Here is an 18598-nt window from a genome sequence, read left to right as displayed (position 1 = left end):
TTCGAGCTCGAGCTCGAGCTCAAGCCAAGCGCAATCAAACATAAACGAGCTTATATATAAAAAAAGCTTATACATATTTTTCGATCACTTGATTATTTAAGCAACAAAATGCATAAAAATGACAATATTTGAAACTTAGCACATGGATGCAGGTTATATGATATGTATATAATACTAGTTTTTAGCCCGTGTAAAAACTGCACGGGAGCCATATTTGTATATGATATTATAAACTATTTGTCAGATAAAAAGAGACATGTTATTAATGTCTTCAACATTTTTATCAGATTGATCAAATTGAATTGACTACACATTATGAAAAAAAAACCAATTGCACTTTATCTAAATTGATACACAAAAAACAAGGTCAATTACAACTCAATACACAATTCAAACATTTTGAAAAACTTTCTTATAAACCACACTGGTTGTAACAGATGAGTTGCCACGATCTTTATTATATATTAAGATTTTCAAACCCTGTTTGTTTGTAACTCTTCAAACACCGTCATGCAATAGTCCGTGTCTGCATAATACATAAAATAAAAAGTTACCCATTTTGACTTGAAAGAAATATGTTTTGACCAAAAGTAAAATAGTTTGTATAAACTTATTGTACACTGAATGCACATAATAGTAATTGAATATAAAACCTACTAATTATCCTAATACTTTTATCATCCACCACTTCGTTATACACCCTCGTTCCTGTATTTTTTTTCCTTTTCTTCTTCTTCTTCTTCTTCCTCTTTCTCTATCTATTTTCTCAGTCTCTATCTTTCTCTTGAAAATTGCCAAAGCAACATGAGTATGTAGAAGACATTTAAATGAGGATGTTGTAAACAAAACTCAATGAACTTATCAACTCCTTTCACAAACTCAGTTATAAGGGAACGCTTCTTGAGCTCAAGGAAAGTAGGTCTTGTTAGCCTCCTTGAAACAAAGGTAAAGACAAGTGGGAAGTCTTTACTTAAATCTATTTCATGGATGGTGTTTCACATCCAATTCAGCTTTGCATAAAGGAGGAAGAATTGTGATTGCTTGGAAGCCTGGTAGTTTTACCTTAGACATAATAGCTATGACTAGTCAGTTGGTACATTGTAGAGTTCTGAATAGACAGGGGTCAAAGGAATTTTATTGTACTTTTGTGTATGCTTTTAATGATGGCAATGGAAGAAGAGAAGCTTGGAAGGACTTGGAGGACCTGGCTAAGGACATTACTGGCCCTTGGTTATTATCAGGAGACTTTAACTGTGTAATGAATGTTAATGAGAGGATTGGATCTGTGGTGAGACACCAGGAGATTGCAGATCTTTGTAGTTGTATGAATGTGTGTGGTATGCAAGATATGGCTAGCACTGGATGCTTATTCACATGGAATAATAAGCAACAGGGAGAAAGTAGAGTCTATAGTAAATTGGATAGGGTCATGATCAATCAGGAATGGATAAACCAATTTCAGCACTCAGCAGCTCAGTTCTTACCTGAAGGCTTATTTGATCATTGTCCAGTTGAAATAAATGTTTATCCTCAGTTGCAGATGGGAAGAAGGCCTTTTAAATATTTCCATATGTGGAGTCTTTCTGGGAAATTTGATGAAATTGTTACAGAAGCTTGGAGTAGTATTCAGGTGGGGACTCCTATGTATCAGGTGGTGAAGAAGCTCAAGAAGGTTAAGGAGGCTCTCAAACAGTTAAATAAGGCAGGCTTTGATGAGATTCAAAGTAAGGAACTGGTTGCTCTTACTGAATACAAAGCATTACAAGACCAGTTACATCAGAAGCCTGGTGATGTTGAGTTAGCTGATAAAGAAAGAACTGCTGGCCATGAGTACAGTAGAGTTCATAAACAATACATGGCTTTTTTGGCACAAAAAGCTAAATTAGCTTGGTGCATAGGTGGAGATGAGAACAGTGCAATCTTTCATCAGTCAATTAAAGCTAGAAGGATGCAAAATACAATTTATGCTATACATGATGAGCAAGGGTCTGGCAAGAAGATGTGCTGGGTGTGAATGAGAGTTTCCTTAGGTTCTACCAAAATCTACTAGGTAGAGCTATGGATGATAGAATTCCGGTGAAGAAAGAAGTAATTGAGAAGGGTCCAAGGTTAACAGCAGAGCATATTGCTATCCTTGAAGTTGAGTACACAAGGGAAGAGGTGAAAACAGCTATGTTCTCAATTGAGGGGAATAAAGCTCCATACCCTGATGGTTTTGGAGCTCATTTTTTCAAGGATGCATGGCACATAGTTGGAGCTGAGGTAACACATGCTATACTGAATTACCTCCAAACAGGTAAATTGTTAACAGAGGTGAATACAACTATATTAACCTTGATTCCAAAAGTAAGCTGTCCAAGTAGTGTGGCTGAATTTCGACCTATAGCTTGCTGTAATGTGTTGTATAAATGCATCACTAAGGTGCTGTGCAACAGATTGAAAGTTGTATTACCTGACATTATTGCAGAGAACCAAGGTGCATTTGTTCAGCAAAGATATATCATACATAATATTATGATATGTCAAGACCTTGTGAGATTATATGGAAGAAAGAGTATTAAGCCTAGTTGTCTAATGAAATTAGACATGAAAAAGGCCTATGATACTATTGATTGGGATTTTTTACAAGAGATGATGATTGAATTGGGCTTTCCTAGGATGTTTATAAAGTTGGTAATGAACTATGTTAGAACACCTAGGTTTTCTCTGATGATTAATGGAAGTATTCATGGCTTCTTTGCATCTAAAAGGGGACTAAGGCAGGGAGATCCTATTTCTCCTCTATTGTTTGTCATCTGCATGGAGTATTTATCAAGGATTATGATGAAGCTCAGTGAATCAAGAGCATTTCAGTTTCATCCTAGATGCAAAACACTTAAACTGACTCATCTAGCATTTGCTGATGATATCATTTTGTGTTGTGGTGGTGAGTTTCAGTCCATATACAAGATGCTGCAGGCTTTCAAATTGTTCTCTCAATCTTCAGGGCTGTGTGTGAATGAACATAAATCTGACTTCTACACAGCAAATGTTGATGAAATAGTAATCCAAAGAATTAAAGAGGTTTCAGGGTTCAATCATAGTAGGTTACCCTTCAAGTACTTGGGGGTTCCTATTTGTGCTAGAAGGTTGAATGTAGCTGAATGTGAAGTGCTGCTAACCAAGATGTGTGCAAGGATCAAAATGTGGAGTAGCAGGAACATCTCTTATGCTGGGAGAGTCCAGTTGATAAACTCAGTGCTTCTCAGTCTTCATATCTACTGGGCACAAGTCTTTATGCTGCCTCAGACTGTATTAAGGGATATTGAGAAGATTTGTAGAGCATTTTTATGGTCTGGAAATTACTTTAGCACTGTCCCAGGTAGCATTCAATGGGAGAAGGTGTGTAGACCTAAGATTTCAGGGGGCCTTGGATTCAGGAGAATCAAGGACTGGAACATGGCAGCACTTGCAAAATATGTATGGGCAATTACAACTAAGCAAGATAGCTTGTGGGTCAAGTGGGTGCATGCGGTGTATATCAAAGAGGACAGTTGGTGGGGTTATATCCCACCAAAGAACTGCTCTTGGTATTGGAAGCAAATCTGTAATGTTAAAGAGACCATGAAGCTTCACTACAATGAAGATGAGATGAAGAACATGACACATTTCAAGATAAAGGAGGTGTATAACAAAATTACACAAGAAGAGGAGAGAGTGTACTGGGATAAGATGATTTGGAATAGGCTAGCAGTGCCTAAACACAGAGTGATCAGCTGGCTTGCTATTCAGGGTAGACTCAAAACAGCTGATAGATTAAGTAAGATGGGGGTTATAACTGATGATCAATGTAAACTCTGCTGTGAACACACAGAGAGTCATCAACATCTGTTTTTCCAATGTTCCCATGTAAAGAGAGTCATGAAGTCTGTGTTTGAATGGCTGGGTTTTAAAAGTAGGCAGGATCAACTGATGAGACTAGTGATGATAATGAACAGCAGAAGTGGAAAGTCCAGAGTAGTGAAGCAAATACATGCTGCAGTTATCACAGCTAGTGTCTACTATATTTGGTGGGCAAGAAATGAAGTTCAATGGAACATGATTGTCTGGAGACCTGAAAAGGTATATAGAATCATCAGAGAGTGTATAGTTATGCGTGTTACCAGTGTATTGCCTAGGAAGATTTCTAGCAAAGATATAGATTGGTGGGAAAATGTAAAGAGGAAAATGTAAAGTGTATAGCTTTTAGCAAAAGTTTGTTGCTTTCCTTTTGTGGAGGAGTCCAACCTAGTTGGTTTGCTCCCTAAGGTTTAGTTGTTGATTGTAAAAAGTTTCTGGTGATTAATACTACTTACTCTTACTTAGCAAAAAAAAAAAAAGTTATAAGGGAACGCCCATCAAGTCTGTTATACATCCAGCTACGTTCCTTCCTTTTCATAATTTAAAACTCTACATACAACTAGAAAATATCAATTCACTATATTCACTACTTGTTAATAGAAGTACGTAAGATATGTAGTAGACAAATAATTAGACAATTTATGAATAATTAAGAATTACTAACAAATCCAAAAGACTAACAACACTACATAATAAATACATTCACAAATATATAGTGAACATATACTAAATATACACTAACACTAGGGGAAAAAACATAAAGGGCTGCGCAGGAAGGGCTGCGCTTTTCGTAAAAGCGCAGCCCTACTAGTGAAGATCTGTGTTTTTTTAAATAAGCGCAACCCTTCTATAGGTAAGAAGGGCTGCGATTTTAAAAAAGCACAGCCCTTCCTGAAAAAATTTGAAATTTCGGAATCGCGGGCTTTGAAATATTGAGCGGGGATTCGTCAAATATATTATCCCTCATTCTCTCTCCTCTCTCACGTCCCTCATTATTCCTTTCCTCTCTTCTCTCTCATCCTCTCTTCTCTCTCAAAAACTCCCATAAACATTTGCGACAAAAACCTTGAAATGATTTGCACTAAACATGGCGACGGAGTCCGTGACGTTTAGGCTTTTTAAGCCATCCGAGTTCGTTTAAGCCTCCAAATAGCCATTTTAAGTTTTTCCGAAATTTTTTTTTTCCTTAATTTATGTATTTGGGTTTTGTTTATGTATTTAAACATTATTAGGTTGTAGTTCTTGTATTTTCAGATCTATAATGTTCTTGTATACTTCTCTTTGTTTATATATTTTGATTAATGTTCTTGTATACTTCTCTTTGTTTTGATTAATGTTCTTGTATACTTCTCTTTGTTTTGATTAATGTTCTTGTATACTTCTCTTTGTTTTGATTAATGTTCTTGTATACTTCTCTTTGTTTATTTTGATTAATGTTATTCTTGTATACTTCTCTTTGTTTATTTTGATTAATGTTCTTGTATACTTCTCTTTGTATATAATTTCTTGTATTTTCATCTTTGTTTTGATTAATGTTCTTGTATACTTATTGTATACTTCTCTTTGTATATTAGTTTTTGTTCCTTTTTTTCATTTTCGTTTCATTCTTTTTATTGTTTTGGGTTTAGTATTTTTGTTTCGTTTCTCTTCTCTTCTGTTTAATTTAAGAAAATGTGAGATTATGAGTAAAAAAATGACAAAAAAATTTTTTTTTTTGGTAGGAAGGGCTGCGCTAGTTAGGAAAAAGCGCAGCCCTTCTAGCCCAGAAGGGCTGCGCTTTTTCCTAACTAGCGCAGCCCTTCTGGGCTAGAAGGCTGCGCTTTTTCCTAACTAGCGCAGCCCTTCTAGCTTAAGGGCTGCGCTTTTCTAGCGCAGCCCTACTTAAAAAGTGAAGGGCTGCTACTGAAAGGGCTGCTGTCAAAAAGCGCAGCCCTACATGCCTTTTTTAGCGCAGCCCTTCTTCATTTTTCCACTAGTGTAAGTCTAGTATACTAAACAATCAACTCAATTCGATACAACTAAATATACGTGTAATAAATTAATCACTCAATTTATCAAAAGCATGTAACATTAATAACATCATTTCACTAATTATCATGAATAAATTAAACAAGTTGATGAACAACACCAATACTAAACATGTTCTTTATCAACAACACTTAATATATTCAATTATCAACAACAACACTTAACATATTTAATTATCAACAACAACAACACTTAACATGTTCAATTATCAACAACAAATTCACTTAACAACAACAACAAATTCACTAAACAACAACAACAATACAATTAAAAACAACAACAAATTCACGAAACAACAACAACAATACAATTAAAAACAACAACAACAAATTCACTAAACAACAACAACAATACAATTAAAAACAACAACAACAAATTCACTAAACAATAACAACAATACAATTAAAAACAACAACAAATTCACTAAACAACAACAACAATACAATTAAAAACAACAACAATCATCACACACAACAACAACAACTATCAACAACAACTATGAACAACAACTATACATCAAAAATACCAAAAACCTCAATTAACAACAAGAAATTCAAGCAAAAAATTCAAAATTAAAGTATAAATCAACCTCAATTTACACCCGTGCCCTTGATTTCAAAATGCATAGTTAAGATTAAAAGCCAAACCGGTTTATCTTGATCCCCCGTACAGTACGGAAGAAGGGGGGCTCTTTGGGATTTTTAAATTCTACGGAGTACTTTGCATAATTGTTGGCATCAGCCAATCAGCCATCAGGGTAGACAAGTAAACTAATAAATATTTTCCAAAATTCTGGTTTGGACATATTGTGGTTTCTCAATGTGATTTAATGATACTATCTACGAGTACTACATGAAACTATTAAAGTAGTACTAGTAGTCTATAAGGTTCTGCTGTGTTGCATGTGCGATTACAGAGTTCGTATTACGTACTGTTTATCTACTACATCCAGCTTACGTACTAGAGTACTAGCATTTGGTTCTTTTTTTCAAATTCTGAGCTCAAAACTGGTGGGGTTAAAATGACCCGTGAAACTTTAAACTGACTTTTTCTTTTTTGAACAGTCAGATCAATGTGCGCAAATCGAGGCGAATAGGGGCCAATCAGATCATTTTTTGTAGATTCTGACATGAAAACTGATCCCTTATGGCATGGGTGGGGATAAAATGACCCGTAAAACCTTGAACAGGCTTTTTTTTCAACATTCAAATCAATGCGCAAATCGAGGCGAATCGGAAATGCAAATCAGTATGGCTTTGTTCGAGCAAAGCTTGATTAATAATATATGAGCTTGAACGAGCTCGAGCCTAACCGAGCTTTCAAAATTCTTGTTCGAGTTTAGCTCGTTTAAATTTTCATTGTTCAAGCTCGGCTCGAGCTTGCTCGTTTATTTTCGAGCTCGAGCTCGAGCTCAAGCCAAGCGCAATCAAACATAAACGAGCTTATATAAAAAAAAAGCTTATACATATTTTTCGATCACTTGATTATTTAAGCAACAAAATGCATAAAAATGACAATATTTGAAACTTAGCACATGGATGCAGGTTATATGATATGTATATAATACTAGTTTTTAGCCTGTGTAAAAACTGCACGGGAGCCATATTTGTATATGATATTATAAACTATTTGTCAGACAAAAAGAGAGATGTTATTAATGTCTTCCTCATTTTTATGAGATTGATCAAATTGAATTGACTACACATTATGAAAAAAAAAAAACAATTGCACTTTATCTAAATTGATACAAAGAAAACAAGGTCAATTACAACTCAATACACAATTCAAACATTTTGAAAAACTTTCTTATAAACCACACTGGTTGTAACAGATGAGTTGCCACGATCTTTATTATATATTAAGATTTTCAAACCCTATTTGTTTGTAACTCTTCAAACAACGTCATGCAATAGTCCTTGTCTGCATAATACATAAAATAAAAAGTTACCCATTTTGACTTGAAAGTGATTTGTTTTGACCAAAAGTAAAATAGTTTGATATAAACTTATTGTATACTGAATGCACATAATAGTAATTGAATATAAAACCTAATAATTATCCTAATACTTTTATCAGCCACCACTTCGTTATACACCCTCGTTCCTATATTTTTTTTCCTTTTCTTCTTCTTCTTCTTCTTCCTCCTCTTCCTCTATCTATTTTCTCAGTCTCTATCTTTCGCTTGAAAATTGCCAAAGCAACATGAGTAAGTAGAAGACATTTAAATGAGGATGTTGTAAACAAAACTCAATGAACTTATCAACTCCTTTCACAAACTCAGTTCTAAGGGAACGCCCATCAAGTCTGTTATACATCCAGATACGTTCCTTCCTTTTCATAATTTAAAACTCTACATACAACTAGAAAATATCAATTCACTATATTCACTACTTGTTAATAGAAGTACGTAAGATATGTAGTAGACAAATATTAGACAATTTATGAATAATTAAGAATTACTAACAAATTCAAAAGATTAACAACACTGCATAATAAATACATTCACAAATATATAGTGAACATATACTAAATATACACTAAGTCTAGTATACTAAAAAATTAACTCAATTCGATACAACTAAATATACGTGTAATAAATTAATCACTCAATTTATCAAAAGCATGTAACATTAATAATATCACTTCACTAATTATCATGAATAAATTAAACAAGTTGATGAACAACACCAATACTAAACATGTTCTTTTATCAACAACACTTAACATATTCAATTATCAACAACAACACTTAACATATTTAATTATCAACAACAACAACACTTAACATGTTCAATTATCAACAACAAATTCACTTAACAACAACAACAAATTCACTAAACAACAACAACAATACAATTAAAAACAACAACAACAAATTCACTAAACAACAACAACAATACAATTAAAAACAACAACAAATTCACTAAATAACAACAACAATACAATTAAAAACAACAAGAACAAATTCACTAAACAACAACAACAATACAATTAAAAACAACAACAAATTCACTAAACAACAACAACAATACAATTAAAAACAACAACAATCATCACATACAACAACAACAACTATGAACAACAACTATACATCATAAATACCAAAAACCTCAATTAACAACAAGAAATTCAAGCAAAAAATCAATAAAATTAAAGTATAAATCCATACCTGAAACAAGTGTAGAAGAGAGAGAAAAGGAGGCGGCGGCCAACGGTCGACGACGTATCAACCCTAGAAGAGAGAGAGGAGCTGCGGCGCCATGTGAAGACAGAGAGTGAGGTTTGGCGATGGGGTTTAGAACGCCACGCGAAGAGAGAGAGAAAGCAGCGGCGAGTGCGGCAAGGTTGCGAGGGTTGGCGGCGGTGGGTGTGTCCGGCGACAGGAGGTAGAGATTCGCCGGCGAAAATGAGAGAAAGGTTAGGTTTTTCGTAGAAGCGATTTGGGGAAGGTGTGGTCGAAAAATTCTGGGGAGGGGTCAAAGAATTCTTGGTATATCCGCGAAAATAGCGTCCGCTAAGGGACTTTAGCGTCCGCTTAACGGACGCTAATTTGCGTCTGCGTCCAAAACGGACGCTAACGTCCATTAGCGGACGCTTATTGCCGTCTGATTCATAAACGGACGCTAAATTAGACGCTATTTATCGTTTGATGGTAATACAGACACTATTTTTGCGGATACCGTCTGTTTTGTTAGACGGACGCTAATGTCAGACGCTAAAGACTCGGATTCTTGCTGTGTCAATACATATTGGAATATAATTTCTCTGTTACTTGGATTCTTGTCTTATTTATTTTGACTCGAAATTGTGTGTATACAATAAGTATAATGAGGATATTGAGTAAGTAATGGAAATAATATAAAAAATGAGAAACCTTCCTCGAAAAAATACTAACATACTAATAGAGTAGAATTCAGGATTTTGAATCTGAAGGGTCCTAACCTAACCAATATTTTTTTTAACATATTGAGCTGGCTCTTATGCTCCCAAATACACAATTTTACCATTAATTTCATAGTTATCTATTACCAAGAAGTATAAAACTTGAAAAGTACTTCATTATATAAAATGTACATAGATGCGTCATCCTAAATAATAACATTTTAATTTACATAGTAAAGAAAATCCTATCAAACTTAATATCTGAATAGTGTATATGATCAAATTGTTGCATTGTATTGAACATGAAGAAATTACTTGCTAAAAATGTATCATCTAAATTGAACAGTAGCTTTTTTGAACATCGCAATAATTTGCATTAACTAGAAAATGAGATTAGGAGCTAATGATATATCAACCAAACATAAAGCATAAAGCAAATAAACATTAAGGTAATCTTCATGAGCTCTTACATATCCTACTAAGAAAATTCATCTTGGTGCTGATCCAATCCAAATTAACCTTAACATTTGGACGACTTTTGCTACCTTTACATGTCTTGTCAAAAAAGACCTAATATGATGAGATAATATGTTGAGATGCTGAACTCAGACGATCTTTAGAGATAGAGTGGTGCATTTCATCTTGTTGAATCCTTTGTAATCCACAAGATGATAAATTTCAAGGTCTTTGAGCAGAAATTTCTACCTAGGATTCTATTGATTGAACAGTCAAAGAAGCCACATTCTTTGATGACTTCTGACCCTGCTTTGAGGGTACCAAGAGTTTTACCCCGTAAGATAAAACGTTAAGATTCGTGAGGTCGAAACTTTCCCCAAATCGAATCGGAGGGCCTTGCACAAGATGCATTTATTATGTTTGATGATTCCGAAAGTCATCATATGAACTTGGGACGAATTTGATTGATTGAATTAGCCATTCTTAGAATCTGATGACCTGATTCTGTAATCTCGAAACCAGAAGATCGAGTTGCAACAAACATAATTCCTATCCTCGAATGAGACCTTCTCTCATCTTACCCAACATTGGGACTCCTGAAGCTGCTTGAATAAACGATGCCAAACTCCACATGAGCATCTTCGCTAAAGATCGAATTTTCTAGATCATTCCTCGTCATAGGTTACCAATTAAGATCCTTCTACAATAATGATGATTCCTCGTTGTTATGACTCTTTTTCTTAAGCGCTCAATACAGCTTCAGTAGGCAACACCAGCTTATAAGCAGCTCTGGTTAATCAGATTCTCTAAGCAGGAACAACTAGCCAAGGCGTGCCCAGCTATGGCAGTAGTATGCAGTTACCAGGTGACGAGAATATTACAGCAGTCAATATAAGTTAAAATATCTCAATTAAAGTCAAGAAAATCAGTTCCTAAAATCAAGGAGACCAAGTCTAAAGAGAAGTATACTCAACATCACTCCTTGCGTGCCTAAAAAGTAGGAAGAGCAGTTCAAATGACCCAGTAGCTGCTGTCAGAAGTGGAGTCTGAGATTCCAGCAACTAATTCCTGATTTTTAGGGAGTTGTTTAAGGCTATCTCCAACAACCCTACTATTATAAATATTGGCTCGTAGGAAGAACCAAAGGACCATATATCACCTATGCTATTTAATTATACTTTCATAGTCACACTTAGATAAATTCAGCTATCTTTCATTCATATGCTAAAAATATTATACTTGTATTCAAAGGCTTTAAAGTCCAAATTATAGTGGATTGGTGGACTCATTGCCACCCGCGGTTTTATCCCTTTTCATGGGTTTTTCGCGTCACCATTTTCTTGTATCTCTTCTCTCTTTACTTTTTCCCTTTAAATTATGCCATCTATTTTTCTCATCAAATCTAGTAGTCGTCGTCCCGACCAAAGATTGTCACCTTGACGATTTTTGGCATAAACAGTTTGGCGCCCACCGTGGGGCCGATGGCTAGATCATCCATCTAAACACATGTCCGCAAAATCCCCCTTTTGATACAAACAAGCAATCTATAACCTCCACGTAAGTTCAAAAGAAGACTTGCTAAATCAGCTCACATCACATTTTCCAATGCATTTAGGGGCTCACAAATTCCAATTTTGGAGTAATTGCGGCAACATTTTCTAGTGGAGTGCTTTATTACTTTACTTCTACACCTAATCTGGCTCATCTGTATTCAATCAATGAAGAATCCCAGAAGAAAGTTGCGTTGAATTTAGACAAGTGGCTTGAGTTTAAACTCCATGAGACTGCGAATGTCAGCCATAATACTAAGCTCTACAGGACAAAATGATGAAGGGAAAACGAAATATGTTGTTCGACATCTCTTTCGGTTGTTGGAGCAGCTTGCAAGGTGTCCACACCTTTGGATTGTCAGGTAAGAACCTAGGCTATCTAGTAACCTAGCGAGGAGTATAGAAGCATACCCAAATCAGGTTACGGGTGTCATCAGCATCCAAGCATCCAATCTGTAAACCTGAAGGAGATTTAAAAGCTGACAGGAAATGGCAGCTGCTTTAAACTATTTCACTTCGACATCATCAGATAAGTGTCATCTTTTTATGATGTTTTAAGTATAATTAAATGAATGTACAGATGATCGTGAAGTAGCTCTTCAAGAGCTGAACTATTATCGACACCTTCCTTCCTGTCGAAGTTGAGACCAAGTAAGATTTTATATTTATACTTAGCTGTAAGCAGTAAGTTTTTAGTTTTATATTAGCTATGGAAGCCGAAAGCTGACAAGTACCTACTTATTAGACCAAGAAGTCCTTCCTAGTTATTGAAACTAGACACTTCTTTAGAAAAACTTGTTGTTGCACTAGTAGCAACATCTAAAAAGTCGAGACATTACCTTGAAATGGGTCTTACTACTCTTATGACTAACTATCTTATTAAGTTTGTTCTAAGGAAACTAGGAATTTCAAGACGAATTGAAAAATGGTAATTTTCCACAGCAACTATGGCATAGAAGAGAAATTCAACGGGTAAACCGAGTAACAGGTAAGGGTGTATGGAAGCTGTACGTTGACGACTCTTCTAATTTCAGGGGAGCTTACCTCAGTATAGCGCCAAAGTCACCACAGGGAACATGATAATACAATTTATTATTACTTGTAATTCTAAAATTACTAACAATGAAACAAAGTGTGAGACTTTGATTGTAGGTACGGCCAAAGCATAGTTGGCACAAGGAGTAGATGGTGCTAGCTAACAAATTGATGAAATAAAATCCTACAAGCTGAAATAGAAGATGGATATACGTAAATGATTTATCGGCTACGACAAACATACGACAGTGTCTTTAAGTTTTTAAATCTAAACTATTCTGTTCAGTTTCGTGGAAGATGTTTCAGGTACAAATCTCAATAGCAGAATCACCTCAAACGCCATCTAGAACCTGTCAACACCATCATCAACTTGTAGACGCTTTCAATAAGATGTAGATGTCTTCTGTAACCTGTAGACGCCGTCAGTAACCCATCAATGCCTTCCGGAACTTTTCAACGCCTTCATTAACCCATCAAGTGCTACCATCAACACATTAGCTACCAGCGTCGCCTAAGTGTTAGCCACCTCACATTACTAGCAATCTTCACACATATACTACGTAAGTCTCTTAGTAGACACAAATAACCAGGTAACCTTCTTTAAGATTACTTGAGTTAGCTTACTAGTTACAATCGACTTTCTTTTGTCATTTCGAAATTTTAGTAACTGATAACTTTGTTTTGAGATAACTTGAGTGTAGTGTATATAGATTAAGCTATCATGCAACACCCATTCTTATCAAAGGACAACACTAAAGTCACAAATTCATCGATTTTTGTGGCTAACTTCAGTCAAAAGTTTAAGATGTCAATATGGCAAGAATTGACACTCAACCCAGCTACTTCTAGCAGCTGAAGGAGCCGACATCTTATGGAAGAAGGGCACTCAGTTAGATAAGTGAACTCTAATTTTTTCTCTTTCCTGAAGTAGCCACAAGGGGGCAAGAGTATATAGCTTATATATTGTGACTTTAATAGTGCAATTCTAGTTATGATTACACTAGGCTTTTTATCTTTGTATTTTCAAAAATACATAACAAATATGTGTGTAGCATGTGAATACAGGTACAATGCTAGTCAAAACTAAAGCGTCCTGGGGGCTTAATGTCAACACAATCTGAAAGGAGTTGGAGATCTTAAGAGGTCTAAAAAGTCATATAAACCTCGATGTTACTAGCAACCTCTAAAGTGAAGAAGTAGATTATACATAAACATAAGTGGAAGATGTCACTATTGAAATTGGCTCAGCAACATGAAGATGTCTAAGTAAAAAGGCAAAGAAGGTAACCTTAGTATCAGCTACATTACTTGTCTTTGGTAACATCTTTCTTTCTAAGTCATTTGCAGGAATTTATATGAGACGTCTAAAATAAATCAAAAGAAACAAGTTTATTGTCATACACGTTAAAACCAACAATAAAAAGCGGAGACAACATGAGAAGCTGACACCAGCTTATCTGGTTTGCACAATGAGTTATCTTCAACCACAAGTCATGGCAAGTAAGCTCTAGATTATTGTTGTCAATATAATTCATAGGTACGCTCCAATACTCTTTTGGAAGTTCATTTCTCTAATTATTATCGCAGTTAACATGACGTAGAATATACACTTAGTAGCTAAATTTATTACACATGACTTCGAAAAATATACACTAGTAGTCATCGATATTTCCATAAAGCTAATTATCAACCTTCCATGTCAATGAGAAGCAAATACATTTATTATTACTTCTTTGTACACTAACGTGACGTACAACATGAAAACATTTCATCAAGATTGATACCAATGTGTGAGCTGAAGATAGCATGGCACAACGAAGCTAGATCTGGTTACAACGTATCTTACAAACACAATAAGGGTAGCTGACAACATTGTCAAGTTCCTAACACCATAAGACCAAAGTGGAAGCCATAAGACCAAAGTGGAAGCCCTGCAGTTAGCTAAAATGCTAAGTGACTTCTAACCTGTATTGTTTATTCAACTTCTCATCCACATAGCTAGCATAACTAACAATTATTATTATTATCTATTCATCCTAAATATGCGCTTCTGCATAATGACTTTCTTATCAAGTCCAATATATACATTGCAAACATCAAACTTTGTTTCATCTTTTTCTTTACAAGTCAATCACACAACAATTACATTCATGATGTTTGGGCTTATAAGAATTATTCTAACAAAATTAAGTTGTACGCATGCACGTTCTTTTGTGTCAGGTATAAGCTGTTACCTGTTCGATGCAAGCTGACAAGTGCAATAGCAAGCTGCCGAATGTCTAGCACAAGCTGTCCAAGACATAGGGTAACCTATTGACCACTAGAGCAAGCTGTAGAATATCACAAGTAAGCTGTTGAGCACCGAATCCACAAGCTATCCATCAAATGTCCATCATAAGACGTAACGTTGGCGAATATGACCATTATCTTGCTAATTGGAGAAGTCGCAAGTGCATAGTGCTCACGACATCTTAAGTTCACAAAGATCAAGAATACAAAGCTTCGTAATGATGAGCAACACGTCAAGTAAGTAACACTAGTTGACGTCGATTGACATTGTTTACTATTGTAACACGTCAACATGCAAAGGTACATACTCCCAAATTTACAAATACATCATTTACTAAAATCTCTAAACTTAGTGTGTGCATCGATGATCACTTATGTTTATCTATTCATTTCACCTAAGTTAGGGCACACATGATCGAACTCTCGAAGTGTCTACTTGTACAAAGATATGCATACTTGCTTTATATTCTATGACATTATATCTTCACCAATTTATAACAAGGTGAAATCGCTCGTATGGTAACTTACAATATGGTCTAGTGCCAGCTTGCAAATGCGGCCCTGATGCCAGCTTGCAAACGTGGCCCCGACACCAGCTTACATACGTGGCCCTGACGCCAGCTTGCGAAAGGGTCTTGTCTGTCACTAGCTACTCAAAGGTGGTCCTAACACCAGAATATCCTAAGTTCAAATTGACAAATAACTAAAGGCCCAGATGCCAGATAAGCGCAAGGAGGTCGCAACACCTAGTCGCAAGCTAAAGGTCGAAGCGCCTAGTCTCAGATAAAGGTCAAAGCGCCTAGTCTCAGATAAAGTTCGAAGCGCCTAGTCACAAGCTATGGTCGTAGCACCAAAGAAACGGGCCCAACCAAAGGAAAACTCGAGTACACCAAGTAAGAACATCACCAAAGCTAGCAAATATAAACGTGCATACCAAAGAGATGTTTCTTAAAATCAAAAGTCAAAAGTTCAAAAGATCAAAAGATCAAAAGCAAATTTTAAAGAGTCAGAGCAACTTAAGAAAACGAAGTAAGCTAAGGACAACGTGCAAAGACATAATACAAAATAAACGTGAATTCAATGGATGTTGGCTGCATGAAACTAACACGAGGTTCTTAGCCAACACTCGGAGTTAACCTACAATGCCAAACAAATAAAGCTACGGCGTGTAAAGGGATGAATTATATCTCAAGCTCTATAAAGTATTATCAAGCTATTGAAGTATGATTCGAAGCTGTTGATGTTTTTCTTAAGCTGTTATCAGATTCCAAAATGACTTAATTGTCAGCATATCAAAGCGACTTGAGTTTCAACAAGCAAAAGCGACTTAAACGACCAAGTCACCTAAGAGATACTTGAAGAGCAGAGGCAATGATTGCGAAATCAAACTCAAAGATCATTTTCCTAATCTCCGCCGTGCTTCAATTAGGAAAATGGGGGCTATTGTTATGGCTCTTTTTCCTAAGCGCTCAATACAGCTTCACTAGGCAACACCAGCTTATAAGCAGCTCTGGTTGATCAAATTCTCTAAGCAGGAACACCTAGCCAAGGCGTGCCCAGCTATAGCAGTAGTATGCAGCTACCAGGTGACGAGAATATTACAGCAGTCAATATAAGTTAAAATATCTCCATTAAAGTCAAGAAAATCAGTTCCTAAAATCAAGGAGACCAAGTCTAAATAGAAGTCTACTCAAGCATCACTCCTTGCGTGCCTAAAAAGTAGGAAGAGCAATTCAAATGACCCAGTAGCTGCTGTCAGAAGTGGAGTCCGAGATTCCAGCAACTAATTCCTAATTTTTAGGGAGTTGTTTAAGGCTATCTCCACCAGCCCTACTATTATAAATATTAGCTCGTAGGAAGAACCAGAGGACCAGATATCACCTATGCTATTTACTTATACTTTCATAGTCATACTTAGATAAATTCAGCTATCTTTCATTCATATGCTAAAAATATTGTACTTGTATTCAAAGGCTTTAATGCCCAAATTATAGTGGATTGGCGGACTCATTGCCACCCGCGGTTTTATCCCTTTTCATGGGTTTTCCACGTCACCATTTTCTTGTGTCTCTTCTCTCTTTACTTTTTCCCTTTAAATTATGTCATCTATTTTTCTCATCTAATCTAGTCGTCGTCGTCCCGACCAAAGATTGTCACCTTGACGATTTTTGGCATAAACACTCGTCACAGGAAATCAAGATCATTCCTTCGTCTCCTCTCTCTTTGTAGTTTTCATCTGTCGAATCTGGCCCCGCCACCAAGATTGCAACCCTTGCCTCCACTTCTACCTTTTCTTTGTGTTTTGCAGTTCTTCAACTCTTTCTCTCTCATCTTTCTTCTTCTCTTGAACTTCATCGGATCTTTAACGTCACCAATGCTTTGATTCATTCCCCGATAAGCATGTTTTGTGATACGGAAGTGAGTGAGATTATCCTTTCACTCTTAAGCAATATAGTTTCGACCTCGAAAGGCAGGAGAGCATCAACAGTAACTCAGATTTTTTTCGATTTTGATTGATGTTTTGAACTGGATAGACTAGCCGGGTGCTAAGTAAAGCATCCTATATAATAATGATTGTTGTATAATATGAGCACTATAAGAGCGGGGGTGAATTATAGTGAGAGAATAAGCTATACTTTTTGCGGAATTAAAAGTAAACTTGGGAACAAACAATGGGAACACGAGAGATTTTACGAGGAAAAACTTCCTAGGCCTAGTAGGAAGAAACAACCTCGACCACAAGGGATTTTAAACAACTTTCCACTATAATAGGCCAAAATAACTCTGATTACAACCTATTACTTTTCTCTCGATTCTCAACTTAAGTCACCCAACTCAAGTTCCCAACGACAGTTCCCAACAACTGACGTTTTCTCTCAAACTTCACTCGAAGTTCCTTTCTCTTTCTCTTTCTATTTCTCTTTCTCTTGCTTCACTCAAAGCTTTCTCACACTTACAAGAGTTCACTCAAACCCTTTTTCTCAAAAATACACTTTATAAAATAATGGAAGAGTCATAAACTCGATTAATGTAAGTATGAATTCTCTTAAGGAAAAGGCATTGACACTTTAGATAACTTAGGACAAATTAACTAAGTCAGACACAATTTTACTCAAATGAATTAGGCGCCTATTTATAAACAATTAAGACAAGACATGTTCTCCACTAACTTAGACCATTATCACATGTTCTCCGTGATGTTTCACTAGTACAGAAAAGGCGATTTGCGTCGGATGTGAGGCGCCCATTTGCGTCGGACGCAGGTGCGACGCCAAAGCCCTCGACGCAAATGACTAGGAAACTATCTGCGTCGGATAAGAAACGACGCAAATGGGTGGGCTATTTGCGTCGCACCTGTATACGGTACGACGCAAGTGGATCTTGCCAGCCCCCATTTCTAACCCAGCAGCCATTTTTAAGTGATTTGCGTCGCATGAATCACTTGGAGCGACGCAAATCAGGTATTTTTTGCTTAAAAA

At 36.1% G+C, this 18598-nt stretch overlaps 1 protein-coding gene across 1 annotated transcript; it reads left to right on the top strand.

Moving 5' to 3' along the window:
- The first annotated feature begins 1078 nt into the window (after positions 1–1078).
- LOC109136303 (uncharacterized) lies at positions 1079–2014 on the top strand. The gene has a single exon (XM_019252258.1). The coding sequence runs from the start codon at positions 1079–1081 to the stop codon at positions 2012–2014; it is 936 nt and encodes a 311-aa protein (XP_019107803.1).
- The last annotated feature ends 16584 nt before the right edge of the window (positions 2015–18598 follow it).

Source organism: Beta vulgaris, chromosome 1, assembly GCF_026745355.1.
Source record: "Beta vulgaris subsp. vulgaris cultivar EL10 chromosome 1, EL10.2, whole genome shotgun sequence".
In the NCBI taxonomy this organism is placed as follows: Eukaryota; Viridiplantae; Streptophyta; class Magnoliopsida; order Caryophyllales; family Amaranthaceae; genus Beta; species Beta vulgaris.
The sequence above is the reverse complement of the archived record's forward strand: the minus strand, read 5'-3'. Positions and strand labels throughout refer to the sequence as shown.